At 47.1% G+C, this 21,987-nt stretch overlaps 1 protein-coding gene across 2 annotated transcripts; it reads right to left on the bottom strand.

The window, feature by feature from the left end:
- Window positions 1-18,180: 18,180 nt before the first annotated feature.
- Window positions 18,181-21,979, bottom strand: Cyp26a1 (cytochrome P450, family 26, subfamily a, polypeptide 1). 2 transcript variants are annotated; one of them, XM_017318053.2, is made up of 7 exons: window positions 21,909-21,979; window positions 21,202-21,426; window positions 20,646-20,936; window positions 20,408-20,566; window positions 19,687-19,821; window positions 18,947-19,099; window positions 18,181-18,707 (listed from the first exon to the last, which is right to left on the bottom strand). In XM_017318053.2, the coding sequence occupies exons 2-7, from the start codon at window positions 21,406-21,408 to the stop codon at window positions 18,366-18,368; spliced, it is 1,287 nt and encodes a 428-aa protein (XP_017173542.1). In that variant the 5' UTR covers window positions 21,409-21,426; window positions 21,909-21,979; the 3' UTR covers window positions 18,181-18,365. The 2 variants fall into 2 exon arrangements, with proteins under 2 accessions (XP_017173542.1, NP_031837.2); NM_007811.2 differs by having other exon boundaries at window positions 21,619-21,909.
- Window positions 21,980-21,987: the final 8 nt, after the last annotated feature.

Raw genomic sequence — 21,987 nt, 5'->3', positions numbered from 1 at the left:
CACTGTTGCTCACTCGCTGCCTCCGGGGTGCCCTATCTGCCTTGTGGAAGGCAGATGAGCCACCCCCAAGCAGCCCTGGAGACTGGGAACCGGAAGCCTTCCTTCCTTCTGCTCCAGGCTCCGTGTGCACCTTCCTGGTGGGAGCCCCAACCCCATCCTCTCTGCCTTTCAATTCTGGGAAAGACGTCTCCACCCATCTCCTCTGTCCCTCCCAGGAGATTGAAACAGTTTGGTTGTCACTTAGCCCTCCTGTTTGCCTTGAGACATTTGCCACAAGTGCTAATGAACAATCTGTGACAGAGCAGACAACAGGGATGGAAGAGGAAGAGTAGACACAAAAGAACTCTCTGGTACTGGGCTGATAAAGGCTGACTAATCAGAGTGGAGTTCCACTAGGCATCCTCTCCCCAGGCATCTCCTGTTGTGGGGGTGGGTTTCACACCCCAGGCATCTATCTCAAGGTGGTAGTGCTGAGGAAGTGTTATCACTTTTCAAGCTTTATCCAGACTCAAGTGTTTGCTTCCTACACACACACACACACACACACACACACTCACACACACACACACCTGCTAGTGAGATTCCCCTGGGCAGGAGCAGGCCAGGAAGGGAAAGCATGTGACAGGACTGTTGGCTCTGCTTACAGGTCCAACTTCAGATGGCTCCAACAAGACCAAGGACTAACAGAGCAAGGAGGTCTTGAAGTTCTCAAGGGGTCTCAAGCAATCAAGGCTGTTGTCTTCTTGGTAATCCCTTTTCTTTTTTACAAAAGTTGCCATGTGTTTTTACAGCATTCTGATATGAAAAACAAAAACAAACAAAAAATAAAAACAAACAACAACAACCCCACCCCCGCCCAGCTCAGCCCCATCATCCTAGACATCTTTCCCATCATGCTTTCTGTCTCTCTAGCTCATCCCTACAGACATTCTCAAAACTGAGTGTGAGGACAGCAGAACACAAAATTGCCTAAGTGCTCACACTGTGCTGAGTTACAGATAAGTAATTCCTGAATTATCTCCTCGAATGCTCACAGAAACCCTGGGAGGTCATGTGATGATTTGCCCCACTTGATAGATACAGAGACTAAGGCTTCAAGACATTCATTTCCTTGTCTAAGTCACTCAGCAATCAGATGATGGGGCCTGACATTCCAGAATGATTCTCAGGCGTTTGAAACCAAATAGATTACAAATACCTTTCTTTAATCCTTTTATTATTGTGGGGTGTGTGTGTGTGTGTGTGTGTGTGTGTGTGTGTGTGTGTTGGGAGGGTGGCCCACGTGCCACAGCGCACAAGTGGAGGTCAGAGGATAACTGTGTGTCGTTCTCATAGTCTACCTTTATGTGAGTTCCAGGGGTTTCCTGGGTCTGCCTCAGGCAACAGTAGGCTGTTTGCAATGTTTTCTACATATCTTTGTCCAATGAGCAACTTTCTGAGAGTATCTTAAAATAAGGTGTGAACGTCTTGTTTAGGGGCTCAACCTAACCTATACCAGCCCCTCCCTGTGAGGCTTAAGGAACATAGTGGAAGAGGGAGTGGGAGGTAAGTAAGAGTCAAAAAACAAGCCAGGTGGGAGTGGTGCACACCTTTAATCCCAGCACTTAGGAGGCAGAGGCAGGAGGAGCTCTGTGAGTTCAAAACCAGCCTGGTTCACAGAGTGAATTCTGGGACAGCCAGGGCTACACACAGAGAAAACCTGTCTCAAAATCATCATCATCACCATCATCATCATCATCATCATCATCATGTACGGTGAAAGCTGGGCATTGAAGTCATGAACTCAAAAGCACAATTACATGCACGGGACTGGCGCAAGACAGGCCCTATCCACCATTGGTCATGGAAGAGGGAGGGACTCAAGGGCCCTACTTGAAGAACTGTTTGATAGATCTGAGGAAGAAGAAGCCACTGCTTTCAGCTGGGTACCCCTGCTCAGTCTGCCGCGCTCATGGTCACACAGCTGGCTCCGGCTAAACTTCGTGGATCACATAACTAGTAGACATGAATGAATGAGAAAGATCTGTGGGAGGCAGGTAGACCCGGTGTTAGGAAGGTGGGGCCGTGAAAGTGGTCAGTGTGTTTATGTGTAAAATTGTCAATCGAAGAACAAATTTGCTTCATAAAATAATGCTAAGGTTATGTTCAGAAGGAAAAAAGAAAAAGAAACCTCTAAGCTTAGAAGCCTTGGGCCAAAATATATGTATCAATAAGAGCAAAATCCTGGCAAGCAAGGCTCCACAGGTCGTCTGTTAAGAGGCAGGTGGGTCGATATTTTAAGGCATATCACACTCCAGGCTAATCTGGGCTACAATAGTGAGTTGGAATTCTTGGTTCCTAGCATATCCACAATTTTAAGGTTTTTGACACACGATGCCAGGAGTAGGCCAAATTATACATTCTGCATCCTCATGCACACCAGAAGACAAAGGGTTTTGTGTGTTTGTATTTTTAGATTTTTGAGACAGGGTCTCATTCATCTCAGGCTGGCCTCAAATTCACTATGTAACTGAAAATGACCTTGAATTCCTGAACCTGCTGTCTCTGCCTCTAAGTGCTGGGATTAAAGGCAAGCCAAAGAATTTTTTTTATCCAAGTGATTACAGGCAGCTTGAATTCTGCCACATGAATAATAAAATTGACACTAATTAGGGGTTTCAGGCAGCCCAACCTTTTCCAGTGGAAATGGCACACCCAACAGCAGGTACTCGGGAGCCAGACGCTGAGCAGGCGTCGTCTAGAGCGGAGTGCTAGACCCGTGTTCCACTTTCCAATGTTCTCAGAAATTGCTCCAGGGTTGGCACATGCCTATAGTCCCAGCACTCAGTAACTTCTTGCTACTCTGAGATCAGCCAGGGCTCTGTAGTTTTGTATCATAATGTGCAGGAGGAGTTCCCTCGGTCCCTCGGCTGCTGACTCCAGCAATAAGAGAACAGGGTATCCAGACCCTGGATTGGGAGTGGGGCACGCGTCTCAGCATTGCGCATGTGCAGAAGCAAGACACGCCCAGTCTCTCCTGTTGCTGCCCAGTGTAGACTGGTGGTATGGAGTGGACACTGTACCCCAGACTGAGACATTAACTGCTCCCAACTGACACATGCTTGTCCCTTCTCCCATCCCCCTTTTCTTCTCCTTCTCCTCCCTCTCCCTAACACACATCAACTTTATACCCAAGAGGTATGAGTTTGGCCATTCTTTGAGAAGTCTCAAAACCCACACAGCTCCCAGCCCTGACTCCTGACTACCAGGATCAGGGAGCAGACAAAACTCACACCAGACTCTTGGCAGAGCTCAACCTCACATCTCTGCAGCTTTCCAGCAGCAGAGGAAACCCCCCCACTGCCACCTCACCAGGGGGTAACCAGTTCCCAACCCTTCCTCCAAGAGTCTCCTGCTGTGATGTGAGGTAAGTGGCAGACAAGACCCTGGAGAGTGTTGGGGGCTAGCCATGGCTTCTGACAACCAACTCCTATCACACCAATTAACACAGGAGATCCCCTGGCCTGTTCTGTTTTATCTACCTGACCCACTGCCTCCTTCCTTCTGCTCTTGAAGCACCCATTGATCACATGGTGTTCTCACTCATACAGGACCCTGTTTGTTAAGAGGAAGCACAGATTAGAAAGCAGGCCTGAGTTCAGGGCTTCAATTAAGATAGCAAACTTTCTCAAAAATCTCATGTTGGGGTGTGTTATGGCCCGTGTGTGTGTGTGTGTGTGTGTGTGTGTGTGTGTGTGCATGTGTGTGTTATGCTGCCAGTGATATGTGCATTATTATGTTGTGTTTGTAGTATATGTGTTGTATATGTGTATTGTGAGTGGTGTGTATGTGTGTAGTATGAGTTTGAGTGTGTGGTTTATGTATGTGAGTATATATAATATATATGATGTGTGTGGTATGTGTGTGTATGAGTTGGTGTTTGTATATGTGAGTGTGCATGTAGTGTGTGTGTAGTATGTGCCATGTGGTATGTGTATATGAGAGAGAATGGTATGAAGTGTATGTATATGTGTATGTGCTGCGGTGTGTGTGTATATGTGATATGTGTGTGGTGTGTGTGTCTGTGTGTTTGCATGTTTCCCAGTTTCCTGTAGTTGTTCTGTCTCTCAGGCACACACATTAAGCTCTGTAAATAGCTCATTATCCCTTCCCAACCCCCCTCTTCTTCTCCCTCTCCTCCCCTCATCCCTCTCTCTAACATATGTCAACTCTATACCCTCTGAAGGTACTTCATGCAGAACCCTAAAAATCACAGAGAGACAAAGGTCCCTCTCCTTCTCCATCCTCTGAGATACCAACCTCTTCACCTAACCACTTCCATTATGTCCTGTCCCCTTCTCTGGAGCCTCTCCACACCTCCCCTCCACACTCTGCCCAGTGATGTCTGAAGATCACACATTCTTTCCATCTGCCTTCAGAAGCTAGACCTACCTGCACCTCCCACTTCCTGGCCCGGGTCCTCACTCCACAGCTCTGCATATACCTCGATATCCTTTCCCTAACCTCTGCTCTGCACTCCTCCCCAGTCCCTCCAGGACTTTGCCCAGCACCTGATCATCCCAGCTCCAAATACTGAGTATCACTCCCCATCCACTGCTTCCTCATCAGATGGATTTTCTAAGTTCAAGAGGATGTAATAGAATGGGGTCCCAAATATCAGCATCCATGTCTGCTCCTTAACACACCTGAGTACGCCCTCACTTTCCCAGGTTCATTCTCACGGCTCAGAACATGGTCTGAGCATCAGTCATTCTCAACTGAAAACCACGTATAGTGATGCTCGCTGCGCTGGGTGTGATAAGCTCAAACCTTGCAGCTCCCAAGCAGAGAGGTCAGACCACGCCTCACAGACTGTCCTGCCCCACTTCGAATCTTGCTTCCCCACCTTGTGCTTTATCCTCCGGGACAACTCTTAAGAGTCACAGCTTGCCAAACACACCCTGCAATTTTCTGCTTCCAATAACCCGCAGCAGCAATGGTAATGAGCGTTTTGTTTTCTTTCATCTTAAACCAAGTTGATATTGTATAAAATTATCTGGTTGTTTTAATTCACCTAAAACATTCATATTGGTAAGATAGCAGAATTTTTAAAAAAATAATTAGGACTTTGTTGTTGTTGTTTTTAAAGCTTGTCTCAGGAATTCTTTATAAAACAAAGTAGAAAGAGTTCATTCCTGCCCGCTCTATCTTTCCAATCTGCTTTTGAAAGGATTTGCAATTCAAATTGAGGCTAAACTCTATTTTCACTTAGAAAAACACATTTCTCCAGCAGTGAAACTCCAGTTCTTGAATATTTCCTTTGCTAAAGAGCCACAGTTTCATACTGTGGATGTGAACAAGAAACGGCTAATGATCTCCTTCCCCTCATGTCTTCCAGAAACTCTAAAAGGACAAATTTAGAGCATGAAGATGCCCCCACCCCAACACATGAATATACATATACACTCACACTCTCACACACTTATACACTCACATACACACTCACATATACTCACTCTTTCACACATTCACACACTCACACACTTTCACTCTCACATGCTCACACTCTTACACACTCACATTTAGACACACTTACACGCTCACACATTCACGCACACACTTGCACATTCACACACCCTTACACACTCCCACACTCACATACTCTTACACACTCACACTCTTTCACACAATTGCACACCCTTACACACTCACATATACACACACTCTTATTCACTCACATACACTCACACTCTCTCATACACACATACTCATACTGTAACTGTGGTCTTTTCCACTGGTGCCCCAGTTCCCAAATAATGACTTGAAAGCTATTTATTTAAGAATAAATGCTTATGCCATAAGCTTTGGCTCATCCCCCCCACTAGCTCGTAACTTATATAACCCATTTAAACTATTCTATGTCTATCACAAGGCTAGTTACCTCTCCTCAGTTTCATGTGTCGACTTCCTCAGAGTCTGGGGTGAATCTCCCAGAACTCCAGTCTCTTTACTAGAACTCCTACCTATTTCCTGCCTTTTGATAATAGGGCATCAGCTTTCTATTGACAGGTGATGCTTCCACCCAGTACACAATAGTATTATCCCAACATAACACTCACACATACACACACACACACACACACACACACATTTACACAGTCAAACTCACACACACACACATGCTCACACATACACACAACTCTCACGCATACTTCCTCTGTCTGAATTCTTTCTAACCAAGCTCTATCAATGACAGAGGTCAGAGTAAACTTAAATTACTTTATCTGACGCCAGATCACCAGCATCAGAGTAAACCAGAAAGCTGGGATCAGATCTTCAACTGCAGCTGCATCATCAGAAGGACTGTCTGCGTTTCCAGACCTCCCAAGGAAATAACTTCGGACCAAGAGAGAATTCCTGTGTGTTGTAAGTGGGCAGATGTTTTAGGAACGTTCATATTCAGTGTGTGGACTCTGTCTGGGTATGAAACCTTGCTATTCTGTGCCTTACCAGGGGACACACCTGGGTAAACAGCTGTTGTCTTGAGGTTCCATTTTCTGATTTGATGGCGCTCTATGGACTTGGTGAATCAATTCACAGAAAGCACTGAGGACGCTCATTGGTGCCAACTAAGTCCTGGAAATAGGAGTCATTATTCTCTTGAGTAGAAACAGCACCTGATCCAAACATAACCTGGACTTATGCTGGGGAACTCTGCCCTCTGGGTATAATGTGGCAACTGCCATTTTGAAATTGGAGCAGCTATGATTAGCCACACAAGACATAAGATCAGGTCTTTCCGGGCATTCCCTTATGAAGAGAGCAGACAGTTCACAAGGCCTGACCTCTTAGTCTTATTTGATTGGCTAGTTTAAAAGACTTGTTGGAGAAAGATGAAGACTAAAGAGTGGACACTATGCCCCTCCTTAGAATTGGGAACAAAACACCCATGGAAGGAGTTACAGAGACAAAGTTTGGAGCTGAGACGAAAGGATGGACCATCTAGAGACTGCCATATCCAGGGATCCACCCCATAATCAGCTTCCAAACGCTGACTCCATTGCATACACTAGCAAGATTTTGTTGAAAGGACCCAGATGTAGCTGTCTCTTGTGAGACTATGCCAGGGCCTAGCAAACACAGAAGTGGATGCTCACAGTCAGCTATTGAATGGATCACAGGGCTCCCAATGGAGGAGCTAGAGAAAGTACCCAAGGAGCTAAAGGGGTCTGCAACCCTATAGGTGGAACAACATTATGAATTAACCAGTACCCCGGAGCTCTTGACTCTAACTGCATATGTATCAAAAGATGGCCTAGTCGGCCATCACTGGAAAGAGAGGCCCATTGGACACGCAAACTGTATATGCCCCAATACAGGGGAATGCCAGGGCCAAAAAAATGGGAATGGGTGGGTAGGGAAGTGGGGGGGGGGAGGGTATGGGGAACTTTTGGGATAGCATTGAAAATGTAATTGAGGAAAATATGTAATAAAAATATTTTAAAAAATAAAATAAAAGACTTGTTGGAAAGAAAATGAAAGGAGGAGGGGATCAACCATTTTAATCCCAGAATGTAGCAGAGCCTTTGTATAGACAAAGGCTTTGTTGACCAAGGGGGCATGAAAGCATTTGCATGAAAGACTTCCAAGATGAGGGATATAAAAAGACTTGAATTCCTTATCATAAACACAAGTTGTATAGTATGACTCATATCTGATGTTTCTTACAGGAGGCTACACTCCTGAAGATATACAATCTGTTAAGGAAACACACTTGCTAGTATGAAGATATCCCTTGGCCCACAAAATACCCAAGAGACCATGAAGGAGACCACATCCCTCCCTGAGGTCACATAAGCACTAAACAGTTGCTGGGGTGAAGTTTATACCATGGTGTAGCTAGCGGCCTGTTAAGTAGTCTCTTACTATGTAAATAACTAAAGTCTTTGTTTTATCTAGCTGGGTGTCTTGGTTAGGTTTCTACTGCTGTGATGAAACACTATGACAAAAAGCAAGATGGGGAGGAAAGGGTTTTCTGGGCTTACACTTCCACATCACAGTCTATCACTGAAGAAAGCCAGAGTAGGAACTCAAACAGGACCAGAACTTGGAGGCAGGAACTGATGCAGAGGCCATAGAAGAGTGTGCTTACTGGCTTGCTCCTCGTGGCTTGCTCAGCCTGCTTTCTTATAGAACCCATGACCACCAGGCCAGGGATGGCACCACCCACCACGGGCTGGTCCCTTCCCCATCAATCACACTAATTAAGAAAATGCCTTACAGCCAGACCTTATGGAGGCATCTTCTCAGTTGATGTTCCCTCTTCTCTGATGACCCTAGCTTGTATCAAGTTGACATAAAACTATCCAGCACACTGGTAGAGTAGATGTGTTTCTCTGGTCTGTTGTCAATGCCCTGTCTGACATTAGTAGATGTCCATTGCTATCTCCCTAGGAAAATACACATAGCAAAAGATTCAAATCTTATATCTGAATAGCCTCGGTTCAAATCTTGGCTCCAACATTTATCTCCTATGTGACTCTAGGAAAGTGGCTCCACTGCTGTGTGCTTCCGAAGCTCAATTTCTAAAACAAGCATTAAAAACTGTGCCTGGGAGGGGGTGGGGTGGGGGAGAAGGGTTGGGGGAGAGAGTTAGCAGTTGAGAGCATGGATGCTATTTCAGAGGACCCAGGTTTGATTCCTAGCACTCACATGGTAGCTCACCGCTGTCTAGGATTCCGGGTGAAGGGAATCTGACACCTTCTTCTGGCCTTTGAGGGCACCAAGCACTCATGATGCATAGACATACCTGCAGACAAAACATCCATAAACATAAAATACTTTTTTCAACTTTATAAAAGGCTGCTGACATTTTCTAAAATAATAAAACTCAAAATTAAAAAAAAAAACAAAAAACAATTCCCAGTGGATCCAGAGAGATGGCTCGGTGATTAAGTACAAATATTAGTCTTGCAGAAGACCTGAGTATCATTCCCAGAATACACATCTGGCAGCTCACAAGCACCTGTAACTGTCTATAACCCTCCATCTGCAGAGTCAATCCAGAGTCAAGCACTGTGGATCAGGGCTAAGCAGAAGGATCATTTGAATCCTCTATTTCAAAACCAGCCTGGGCAACATAGGGAGACTCTGTCTCAAAAATTAGTTAACTGCATCTGCATCCCAGATATTATGATGCATCGGAAGTGAAGTGACGTGAAATATCACTTGGAGTAGTCACTCTGTACACTTTAGCTGGTTTTCCTAGAATGCCAAGAAGTTAGAGTTGAATAACTCATAACTGTGTCCACAGACAAGTAGAGGTTTTCAAAGAGTAGAACCGAAAGATTTTTCTATTTTAGTTCTTGACTAGGGGGTCAAAAAACATCACATGTCGACTGGCTAGACAGCAACTGTCTTCTCCACCCTGAGCCACAATCTTCTTGGACAGGAAATAAAACATTCCCTTACCCACAACTGGCTGCCAGAGAATGAGCACATGACCTGGGATCTGCCAATCAAGTGCAACAAGAACATTGATTGCCTGCCCTTGAAAATGGAGAAGCAAGGCTGGGCTCAAAAGATGGCTCATCCAGAGTCTCAAGTGACCACAGAACCCGGACTTCTAATCTGCCTGACTCATTCCAAGGTGGTTTGAATGAGAATAGTCCCCATAGGCTTAGAGATTTGAATGCTTGGTCACCAGGGAGTGGCACTATTTGAAAGGATAGGAGGTGTGGCCTCTTTGGAGGAAGTGCGTGTCACAGAGGTTTCAGAAGCTCAAGTCGGGCCCAATGGTTCTCTTTTCTCTTCCTGCTGCCTGTGGGTCTAGATGCAGAACTCTGGTCTACCTCACCAGCACCACGTCTGCCTCCATGCTGCCATGGTGCCCACCATGATGAACAATGGACTAAACTTCTGAAATTGTAAGCAATTCCCCAATTAAATGTTTTCCTTTGTAAGAGTTGCCATGGTCATGGTGTCTCTTCATAGCAATAGAACACTAAGACCCACCCCCACCCTGGGTTCTAAGTATCAAACCCAGGGTTTTATTGTATACAAGGCAAGCATAAACTTGCCAACTTCAATTGCTCTACAGACCTAGACCCTCAAAGTCTTAATTACAAAATCAGTACAAGTGCTTTACAACCAGAAGAAATGTCCAAAATGTCTCCTGGAAGCATGAATAATCTCTTTGCTAGCCATCTCACATGACTTAGCTAGGTCCTTTCTGCACCTTGTTCGCCTAATAAAACGGACTGCCAAAGTCATCCTTCAAGGTGAGATGTCGTCTCTACACTCACCCTACTAAAGCTCTATAATTTCCCACAAAATAAATGCGATACTATTTTTTTCAAGCATTCGTTGCGTGGGCATGTTCTTAGATACCCACTGTGGTTTCAAACAAGCATCTTCTTTGGTGTGGTTAAACTCATTTTTCTGAACCAAGCCTTTAGAAACGAAGCATTAATTTTTTTCCATAAGGCTGATATACAAAGATACCTTGGAAAACAATGCTCGGAGTGTCTGAAACTGGAAACAACCTAAGTGTTCAGCAGTCTCCCTTATCTTCGTGTGGGGAGGAGGGACCGGGGATTTCAATGGTCAAAAGGTGCTTTATAAGAACCGCAACCCAAGCTCCAGGCAGAGCTGGGACTTTTAGGTTCCCTCCAACAATGAAACTTTAGCTGTCCTTCCTTTGGTGATGAAGCGGGAACTAAAAGCAAGAGGTGTCTCAAGGTTAAGTTAAACGAAGCACAGGCAGATTACTGTTTTACCCCTGAAACCAGTGAGCCTGAGACTGAGAAAACTCAAGTCAAGTTTTGCTTACACCTAGAAAGTCCTAAGCCTCAAGGTGCATCAAATTGCCTTGGACTCTCACTAAACGCATGTGGATTCAGGACATGTGGGGTGCTGTCTGAGAAGCTACAGCACTGAGTGACCAAGTGAAGTAAAAGTTGCTAGTCCATAAAATAGACTGAAAAAAGGGATGGAGATCAGGACCTATGAGACAGTTCCAAGGGACAAAGCACTTGCTGCGTAAGGCTGAAGACCCAAGTTCAATCCCTAGAGCCCACATGAAAGTGGAAGGTGGGCTTTGTCCTCTATCTTACACACACACACACACACACACACACACACACACACACACACACAAATACTTAAGTACCAAGAAATCCATAAGTCCTAAGCAAACCAGGACAGCTTGCCACCCAGTGATTGGATTATCCAAATCAGAGCCCAGGGACACAGAGGCCTGAAAAAACGACCGGGTGAAATTAGCTTGTTGAAAACATTGGCAAGCTGAAGAGTTTAAGCATCTACCCTCTCAGGCTTCTCCCGGGATTCTTGTCTGCAACCCTGGACCATATGACTCCTGAGACTCCGTTCAGATGAGGGCTTTCCTTAATGTCAGCAGCATCAGTAAGCAATGGGTGCTAATGATATGGAAATAAAGGATTTCTCAGAAACAGGGCCAAAAGCAAAGCACTTGAGGGAAAAGGAAAGAAAAGCACCCACGCCTTCCTCTAGACATACCGTGTTAGCCGACCTCCAAATGGCCCTCGAGGTCCCCAGTTACAGAATCACCTAAGGAGACAGCTCACCTGTGTCATCAGCAGAATGCTGTTGGCATAATAACGTGTGGTTTTCAGAGTTAGGTAGTAAAAGTCATTAAGGTCTCTCACTTGCTCCTGGTTTGGGATCGACTGTTCTGAGCAAGGACAGCTGCCACGCGTCACAGAAACTCAAGTCACCCTGTGGAGAGTCCAAGTGAGGAGCAAAGCCTTCGTCTCAGAAGACACACCCTTGTAGCTCTACTCAAGGCGTGGGTGACTTCATTCCTGGTCAGTGAGAACCAAGGGAACCACTCAGATGAACTCTTTCTTTAAAATATAAAGCTTTCTCTTTACTTACTTAATATGTATGGGTACCTGGTGCCCTCAGAAGGGCAGAAAGGTTGTTAGGTCTCCTGGAACTAGAGTCACAAACAGTTGTGGGCTGCCATGGGATTGCTGGGAATTGAACATGGGTCCTCTGGGTGAGCAGGCTGTGCTCTTAACAACAGCCATCCCTCCAGACCCTGAGATGAACCCTTGACAGAGCCCTCTAAGAACCCCACTGCCCCAAGAACTAAGATCCAAGAAGATTCAAACTAGCAGCTAATAAGGCCACAAACAACTTTCATCTTGCTTACACATTAAAAAAAAAAAAATAAAGAAAATTGACTCCAAAATCTAAAAAGCTGTTCCCAAGCAAATCAGAATGTCCAACACCTGACACTACTGAAAGCGCTTGAGATACAGAGGTCTTCACGCCTTCAGATGAAGAACAGATCAGGGCTGAGCAGCAACTACCTACATCAGATGGTACCTGTGTTCCCCATGTCTGCACATCAACCGCCTGGCTCTGGGTACATCATATCACTTGCTGGCCCTGCTAAGTTTGCACTCACGAATCGGATTTGCTTTCACTGGTGAAGCTTGGTGTAATCCCTGGACCACGAACATCAGCACCGCTCGGGGGCTAGCTATAGATGTTAATTCTTGAGTTAGTGCAGAAAACCTCGGGGGGAGCCAATCTGTATTTCAGCAAGTCATTGTCAGTCCTGCTATACACTCACATCTCACAAGCATCTTGCCTCTGTGTCTTAGTTACTTTTCTATTGTCACGAGGAGACAGCACGTCCAAGACAGCTTAGAGAAGAAAGCGTTTACTGGGGGCTTGCTTACCGTTTCAGAGGGTAAGTTCGGGAAGCGTGGCAGCAGGCGTGGAGCTGTAGCTGAGCGATTATGCACTGAGACAACAATCAGGAGACAGAGCAAAAGCCAACGGGAATGGGTTTTGAAACTTCAAAGCCCATCCCCAGTGACACATCTGTCAACAAGGCCACCCTTCTAATTCTTCCCAAACAGTTCCACCAACTGGGGACCAATCATTCAAATATATAATAAGTCTATGTGAGCTATTCTCATCCAAACCACCACACTCAGCTCCAAAATGTGTGAGGGTACAGCTCTACCACCAAGCAGGTTCCGCCACTAGCCTCACCCAAAATGCTAGCAAACTGTACCTTGTGTCAGGCTTTGTGTAAAATTCACTGCGGCTGCAAACCCCCAGCTTCTCACAGCGCTGTCCTGAAGCTCTCTGGGGCATGGAAGGAGCAAGAATCTGTGCAGTTCAGTTTGGAAGAGTCTCCTCGTCTGCCCTCTGACTGGCACAAATAACCAGTGTCCTGGGCTTTGTTCTTTGTTGTTGTTCTTGTCCAAGTTGAGCAAGTCCTTTAAGACCCTGGCTCATATTCTCTGCTGTAACTTTAGGATTCTGGGGAACCTGAATTCTCCCAGTTGTAGTCTCAGACCCTCAGGAGTACATATTCACAGGCCTTCCAGCCCGAAAAGTCAGCGACTGGTTGATATTAAATGGTCTTTCCACTTCAGAGTACCAAGTCCCCTCACCGAGTATGAAACAGGTCCCTGTTGCATTGGGTGGCACTGCTATACTTCATGAACTCAGGGGGCTGTCCTTACTGAATTTATTTTGTCACCTTATAAGCAGCATGCCTTATCTGCCTTTCCAATCCAAATGAATCTACTAGTAACTTCAAGTTAACAGTCTGGAAGCATCTACTATTACCAAGTAAACAGAGATTTCTAAGCCCTCAATGGACTAAGAGTTTGGCAGGGGAGGGAAATCTTACAATGTGGGGCATTTTTTTTGTACTGAAGTGATGTGGTTACAAATATTGCAACATGATAACTCTCACCCAGAAAACCCACCGCACAACCCAGAGCTAAGCCTCCACCCCTGTGTTCCCGGGGTTCTAACTGGAGTTGACTCTACTTCAAAGAAAGGAAAGCTTGTTTGGCCAAGGACCCATGGAGCATTGGTTTCAGGACTGTGACATGCTGTTAAACCACACCGTGTAAGCTTGCGGCCACTGAGATTTTTCCAAGGATGAAAGTTTCACTTTTCAAAGAAAAAACATGGCACCATGTAAGTCGAAGAAACACCAAGTAGTATTGCAGAGGCGCTCTCTCCTAAAGAGCACCTACTATGTGTGAGCATATCCTGGAGGAGAGCAAGAAAGTATCCGAGTTGACTAAATGTACATGATTAGCATGATGAAAAGCATCTCCTAACCTTGGGTAGCTTTTCAGGAGGTAGAGAGAAGGGAATGGTGGGGTGGACAGAGTCCCGTGTCAGTGCATGGAAGACAGGAGAAGAGAAAGATCTGAGGCATAGTGGACTGAATGGTCGCCATAAGACAGCTGAGAGATGTGGGGTGTTGAAGCAGACCCAGAAATCGCAGTTGAACGCTACAGCTCACAGGGTACCAGGTGCCTCTGTACCTCCATCTCACCTAGTCCTAAGGCGAGGACTGCGGAAAGAGCTAGAAGGAAGAGTGAGGAGGGGAACCTGTCTCCCAAGACTGTTATTAATGTGTATTTCAAAGGAAGGAAGGAAGGTGTCAGAGGAACTAACTAATTAATACAGGATGAACGGTCGGAGCTTTGCCACTGTTTAGCTGTGAAGGAGAATGGGAAAGCCATTTAACCCATCTTCACCACCCAGCTTGCGTTTGAATGCCCCTGCTGACCAGGAGCTTGCTCCCACCCCCGCCCCCAAGGTCACAGGTTTCATCACCAAAGAATTCTAGCTACTCCTTCACACACGGTATTGGTAACCTCTTCCTCTGGCTCACCTCCTAAGCAAATGCTCTGTTCAGAAGGACAGGTCTGAACCTGTTATTTACAACAGTTTTGACCTGTTGATTTTTAGGAGCCACCACTACCCCTCTAACATCCACAGCCCTCTCTCTCTTCTTAAGATTTCAGTTTATTTTGCCAGGTGTGACTGCCTTTAGGGCACTCCAGAGGCTGAGGCAGGCAGATCTCTGAGTTGGATGCCAGCTACACACACACACACACACACACACACACACACACACACAGAGAGAGAGAGAGAGAGAGAGAGAGAGAGAGAGAGAGACAAACAGACAGACAGACAGACAGAGAGACAGACAGAGAGACAGAGACAGACAGAGAGAGACAGACAGAGACAGACAGAGAGAGACAGAGAGAGAGAACACAGGTACCCTTGGAAGTCAGAAGATACTGTCAGATCTGCTGGAGCGGGAGCTACAGACAGTCGTGAGCTGCCCAGTGCGGGTGCTGGAAACCACACGTGGCTCCTCTGTAAGAGCGGAACGTGCTTTTAATGGCTTTGCTCTCTCTCCAGCTCCAACAGTGCTTTTTCTCAAGGGATGGTTCCAGAACTGAGTTCAGGCCATCTAAACACTAATTAGGCTGCCTATGTTTTCTTGGAAAACTGGGGTAACATAGCATAGATTAAAATATGGACAATGTGGGAAATCCAGAGTGCACAGCTGACTACCTCTGGAACTGTGTAATGGTCTAGGTAAACCTGGAGTATGTGATCCCTTCTTGGGGGAGGGGCAGGCCTTTTGTGGAGTACTAGCTAAGTTATTGGGTTGTCTTCAGCTTCTCACTATCTAGAGGTCAAAGCAGCCTTGAACCGGAATGTGTCAACTTTAGATTTCATGGTCACTGGTGGAAAAACTTTCACGGTCACAGGTACCCTGGGCTTGGCATAGAAGGGAGAAGCCCGCCCCCTTGTGGACATCTTGGGGTTTGCAAGGTGCAAAAGCCCTGAAACCACCACAAGGGATAGGAAAGATGGAGCCAACTCTGCAATCTCCCATAGCTCCAATTCACCTGTTGCTTATGAAGGAATTGTACTGTGGCAGGGACAGAAGAGGTGACAGGATGCAGGAAAGATAAATTTAGGAGATAGTGACCCCTCAGCTATAGAACCTTGGAAAGATAATAGGTAAGTGTTAGAAAAGGGGTGGAGGTGGGCAGAAGAGGCATCAGGAAGTCTTTTCTGATTCCAAAACTCCTGGTGTGTCTCCTCTAGGTCTCCAGCCTGCTAAGACTACAGTCTTTCGGAATGTGGAAGAAGCCCTTCCCTTCACATCCCTGTCCTGATAATGATCTGTGTGGTGGGCGACACCACACCTCTGACTGAAGACAAAGGCACAGGAATTGACAAGGCCAAACACCACAGGAAGGAGGCAGCGGACTCCAGCCCAGTGTGGCGAGCCCACCTACCGACACAGTGATTGTAGGCTCCCATCACCATAGGGAGCTCTGGGAGTCCCGAGGGCTTGTTTCCTACAGCCATGGCCCTCTTTCCACAGCTTTAGCCAAGGCTACCTCATTTCTCCATCGCATGGGTACTGACCCACAGGTACTGGTACCATAAACAAACCTGTCCCAGGTACGTGTGACCCAGGCTCACTTATGTCCGTTCAGTCAGTCTCATACCACGCACCTCACTGCCTTCACTCAACACCCTCTGCATTATCAGAGAGCGCACTGGGGATGTATCTTTGAGGTGGATCCTGGATGATATAACTGAGCTAAAGGTTGAGAAGAAAACCATGAGCTCTCCAGAGGGGAAGAAAACTTCAGGTGGCTTTTAAGAAGTTGAGTTATATGTTAAAATGGCTCGAGTTTCCTACAGAACTCGGCTCATGGAGATTCACAGTCCTCCTGTAACCAAAGACACTGCTGTTAAAAGCCAATCACCCTTCAATAAAGTGCATAGTGTCGAAACCTCCCTAAAATGACCTTGTATAAGTTTTTCTGTGATTGTTGATGTCCCACCCCACCCCCCACCCCAGGCTGGCTCAATCTATCTGCAAAGATCTCGGGCAGACATTCTGCAGAGGAAGGGCTCCATTTTCACAGTATAGAGTCCGGAAGCTTTGGCCACTTGTCTCCTTTCTTTATGTTGTAGCATTGCATTGTGGGTTACTCAATAAGCTCTCGAAATAGCAGAAGTATCCAACAACAAGAACAACTCATGTTCTACCCAAACGCTAAAGTCAGGTAGATTGCGCAAGTCTAACTATGGACCGAAAGCTGTTCAAACACCTATTTCAGACCACCCGGTTCCCGTGACATTGCCAAATTCTCAAATTGTAATGAAAATTTTAAAGTCCAAAACCTACAAGCCGTCCAGAGGTTCCAGCGAGCAGGTTGTGCCATTTCAAAACGGGGGAATGTGCTTGCATAAGCCAGTCACCGTGGCTAACCTCTCTGGAGTGAGTTCGGCCTTCCGTTCAGAACGTGGTCATGCCAGGGTCAGAACTGTGACAAAACCGCGCTCTCGCGGAGGTTAGCCAAGGTTCACAGGGTCACGACTGGGCCATTTTATCAGTCATGTCAGACTCAACCCTATTGCCAGAGATAGATAAAAACTTTATCTGTCAGCCCGCTAAATCTGCCCCTGCTGCCTCATCTTGAATAAAGAAAGCCTGGGCTCTGCTTATCTAAACCAGCCTTTCCCAGCAAGGATCCCTGAAGCACCTTCTAAGGAAAGGTGACACACCAGTGGTTTTCTTCTCTGTTTCATTTTGGGTAAGAACTGTCCATAACCAGAGGGGCTGGCTCTGTCTTATCTAAAATATCAACTTCAAAGAGGAGTTCTGCCTCCTCCATATGACAGGGATTCATTATGCTGATTTAAAATGTTAGCTATGCTGACCCCGTTGCTCTGGGATGATGCTTCCCGACTCACCAGCAGCAGTGTTGCCTTCCCAAAGTTGCCTTCTCTCTAGAGTAAAACCAACGACCACCACCAAATAACTGCAGCATCCCAGGTTTACCTCCCAAAAGCACCAAAGAAAAAGAATCTAGAATTAACGTTGGGCTGAAAGGGAGAGGCAGCGCCTTAATGACAAAGGGCTTGCCCTAGAGGTGTGAAGCCTTCGATCCAATCCCCAGCACCATAAAAATGTAAATAAATAAATAAATAAATAATGTAATATAACTAGCCTCCATACAATTTCAAAATATGAAGTCTCAATGACCTTAGAAAAAGTTACAAAGATACCTTTGGATCAGCATACACATAATAATATATATTTTCTGACATGGGGGAGAGACCTATGGTTTCACTCTAAATCATTTTAAATACACAAAGTACAAACACTGAGCCAGTCAGATTCCCTAACAGGACTTTTTGTTGTAGTGTTTGTTTAAGACAGGATTTCTGTAGCCCAGGCTAGCCTTGAATGCCTGCTCTTCTTGCCTCCACCTTCCAAGTCCTAGTATTACAGCAATGTACCACCATGGGCAGCTTGCCAACAAGAATCTTAAAAAGCAAGAGAAGCACTTTTTAATTTTACTTTATTGGGAAATCATACAAATTCATTATTTTAATATTTAAGACCACGGGACTGTAGTAGAGACACATAAATATCATACTATACATTTAGAAATTAAATAAAGTCAACATGACACTATTTTAAAAAAAACAATATACACTTCAAATAAGTCCAAGAATTGAAATAGCTATCAGATATCTCCCTGGAAGTGGGTAAATCTTGCAGGGAGATTGTCCACAGGGTACACAGTGGGGCTTGTCTTCATTGTAGGAGGTCCATTTAGAAGCTGCCAATCACAGTGCCTAGCCAGCTCCACTGTAAATATCTTAAGAAGAATTTTTGCAAACTCTTTGCCTACACAGCTCCGAAGGCCTCCTCCAAATGGAATGAAGCTGAACCGGGAAGCATCCTCTGGATGAGGCACTATAAAGCGGTCGGGATTAAATTCCTCCTTGTTAGTGAAGATATCTGCCACATCGTGGGTGTCACAGATACTGTAAATAACATTCCAGCCCTTGGGGATCTGGTATCCCTGTTTAAAAAAAAAAAAAAATCCTAAGAATTGACAATCCCGGCCCTGAGCTTGCAACAACAAAAAGTCATTACTAGCATGGATGGCATTAAGAGAGGAGAGCAAATTGGTTCCCAGTACCATAGGAGGCAGGACACTGTCAAGGGCAGTGAGCCACTGCTCTGGGCAGCTGATGCTCAACAGCATAGCAGAGTGGACGTGGACGAGGGCTGGGGGTGGGGGACAGGAGGTGCACTCACATTCAGCTCAAAAGTCTTCAGAGCAACCCGAAACCCTCCTGGAACCGGAGGATTCAATCGCAGGGTCTCCTTAATGACACACCCAGTGTATTTAAGCTGTTCCAAAGTTTCCATGTCTAACTTGTTGTCTTGATTGCTCTTGCAAAGTAAGCCCTATGGAAACAGATAAAAAAGTGAGTGATGGATCCCTGGGCACTCCAAAAAAAAAGTCAGCCCAGCAGGACTCACCTGTTAACTAAACCTGAAGGCGTCTGGATGGGAGAGGATAAAAGGGAAAGAGCTGATGGCCTGATGGCCTTCCTTTCCACACTTCCTCAGCCTAAACCCATTATCCAGACAATGTTGCTTATCAGGTATATAAAGGGTCATACCCTGAGCCCTCACCAACACTGCGACCCTGATCAGCTATTGGCTCTAATCACATTATTCATGTTCTTGGTCAGGGAAAGGAGAACCTTGCTCTATAAAAGGTGGTGATGGTGGTGGTGGTGGAGGAGGAAGAGGAGGAGGAGGAGGAGGAGGAGGAGAGGGTCAAATTCTGCCCAAGAGAGAGCCCAGTACAAACAACTGCCTTTTTAAATTCACGAGGTGGAGTCTCTCCCCCACAGTCCCACCTAGCTCTCAGATCTTCACTGTCATAGTACTGGGTGTATCGAGCAAACTTATATACAGTGGGGGTGGTGGTGGTGGTTAATAGAGGAATGTCCTAGGCAAATGGGGAACCTCTAGAATCATCCTACCTTGCTCTTTATCTCTTCTCGAACTTTCTGGAGGACATGTGGGTAGAGTCCTAGGTAAGTGATCAGTGACGTCGCAGCACTGGCTGTAGTTTCATGACCACCAAAGAGGAGCTCTGTTGACGATTGTTTTAGTGCCTAAGGATAAAAACGGAAGTTTATACAGATCTGAGTGCAGTTTATAGCACTGTTACAAAGACCTGACCTGAGAATATTGCACGGAAGACTTCAAGGGTAAAATCCGTTTTGTTCATAGAAAGTCAAAGACCACAAACAAAAACGCAAAACTCCCTTAATCCTGCTCTTCCGCTTTAACCTTTGTAGATGAGCCTTGCCCTTTGAACTTTGGGATCTTCCCCATTGCTCAGCCACCCCCTTCCACAGCTCTCTAGACCAATGCCACCCTTTAATACGGTTCCTCGTGTTGTGGTGACCCCCAACGATAAAATTATCTTTGTTGCTACTTCATAACGGTAATTTTGCTACTGTTATGTTTCTTGATGTAAATATCGGATATGCAGATGCTCTTAGGCGACCCTTCTGAAAGGGTTGTTTGGCTCCGTGAAGGGGTCACGACCCACAGGTTGAAAAGCTCTAGACCTAGCATCGCCGCCCACTTGGAAGTAGCTGGGGCCTTGACAGGGCTTTGGAGACCCCCAGAAAGTGTGTCTGGAAAGTCAGAGGCACTCCCCGGCCCTTGGCACCTTTTGAAATTGCTTCTCACCTGCATATCCAGCCTCTCTCCCCTCTCCCACGAGTGCTCAATCAGGAGCTGCAGCGCGTCCTTGCAACCCCCATCCGGCTCTGTAGCCTGAAGCCGGCGGATCTTGGCGCGAATGTTCTCCTCGATGCGCGCGTGTATAAGGTTCCGCGCCTTCACGCCCTGAGCGCGGAGAGAGCGTGGCGGTGAGCGGATGCCCGAGCTTGCGTTCCCCTACTCCGACTCCGCAAACCGCCCTTACCCGGTACAGGCCGCTAAAGGGCACGTCAATGGGAAGAGAGAAGAGATTGCGGGTCATCTCCTCGAAAGCCTCCACGAGCTGCTGCTCGTCCTCCCCGCCGCCCGCTGGACCCGGCTCGCAGCCCAGCAGGATGCGCATGGCGATGCGGAACATGAGGCGCTTCACCTCGGGGTAGACCAGGAGGCCGCGCTCGCCGCAGCTTAGCCACTGCTCCAGACAACTGCTGACTTCCTCAGCGATCACGGGCACGTAGCACTGGAGTGCCTCGCGGCTGAAGGCCTGCATAATCACCTGAGCACCCCCCAGGAGCAGAGAGTGTTACAATCCTCTACTTTCCCTCAGCCCCCCCCCCTTCGCCTTTCCGAGTACCCTTTCAAGAATTTCAGTCCCCCCAGGACTAACCCACGTGCTAGCAGAAAAGCTAAAGTGGATCTCAGATAGAGAGGGTCCTGGTCCCCACCACATAGGACTAGCCCTCGCCCCGCATCTATTTGCCTGAACCAAGCCATAGGATGAGGTCTCCCTGCCAGCCAAGGAGTTGCCAGCTCACCCTCACCTTCTTTCGCTGCTTGTGCGAGGAATCGTGCAGGTTGGAGAGGCAGCCAGCGCCCAGGATGGTGCGCACCGACGCGGGCCAGTGCACCGACACCAACCGGTGCTCTCCCAGCAAGATGCGCCGCACATTATCCGCGCCCATCACCCGCACCGTGGGCCGCCCAAACAGATGCGTCTTGTAGATGAAGCCGTATTTCCTGCGCTTCATCTGCAGAAACTTCCTCCGCTGAGAGGGAGGTGGAGGAGAGAGACCCGCAACCCGCATGAGGGGGCGCCGGGGAGCATCTGGTCTCCGTCTAGCCCCTCTTCCAAGCCGTGGTCGCCTCCCTCGCGAGGACACTTATCCCACCTTCAGCCCAGGCCCAGAGCTGAGGCGGACTCCGGGGGAAGCGTCAGGTCCCTTCCCGAGCTCCCTTACCTGAAGCACCATCTGCAATGTTTCCCCAAAGAATGGGAAGCCCATGGTACCGGGGGGCAAGGGGAGGGCGCAGCTGCGATCGCGGCTGCTCACACAGTACAGGTCCCAGAGCTTGAGCGCCGCCAGGAAGAGCAGCAGCGGCAGCACGAAGGTGCAGAGCGCACTGGCCAGCAGCGCCGGGAGCCCCATGGCACGCTTCAGCCTCCCGCGCCACCTGCCGCCGCCGCCCTAGCTCCGAACCCCGCCGCGCGCCCTCTTTATAAGGCCGCCCAGGTTACTGCCCACGTTACCTTGGTCAGACAAATTAGTTCACCCAAAGTTCATCTTTAATTGCGGATCGGGCCCCTGGCTCCTCCCCCCTCGAGGCGC

This window comes from Mus musculus, chromosome 19, assembly GCF_000001635.26.
Source record: "Mus musculus strain C57BL/6J chromosome 19, GRCm38.p6 C57BL/6J".
NCBI classification, from domain to species: domain Eukaryota; kingdom Metazoa; phylum Chordata; class Mammalia; order Rodentia; family Muridae; genus Mus; species Mus musculus.
The sequence above is the reverse complement of the archived record's forward strand: the minus strand, read 5'-3'. Positions and strand labels throughout refer to the sequence as shown.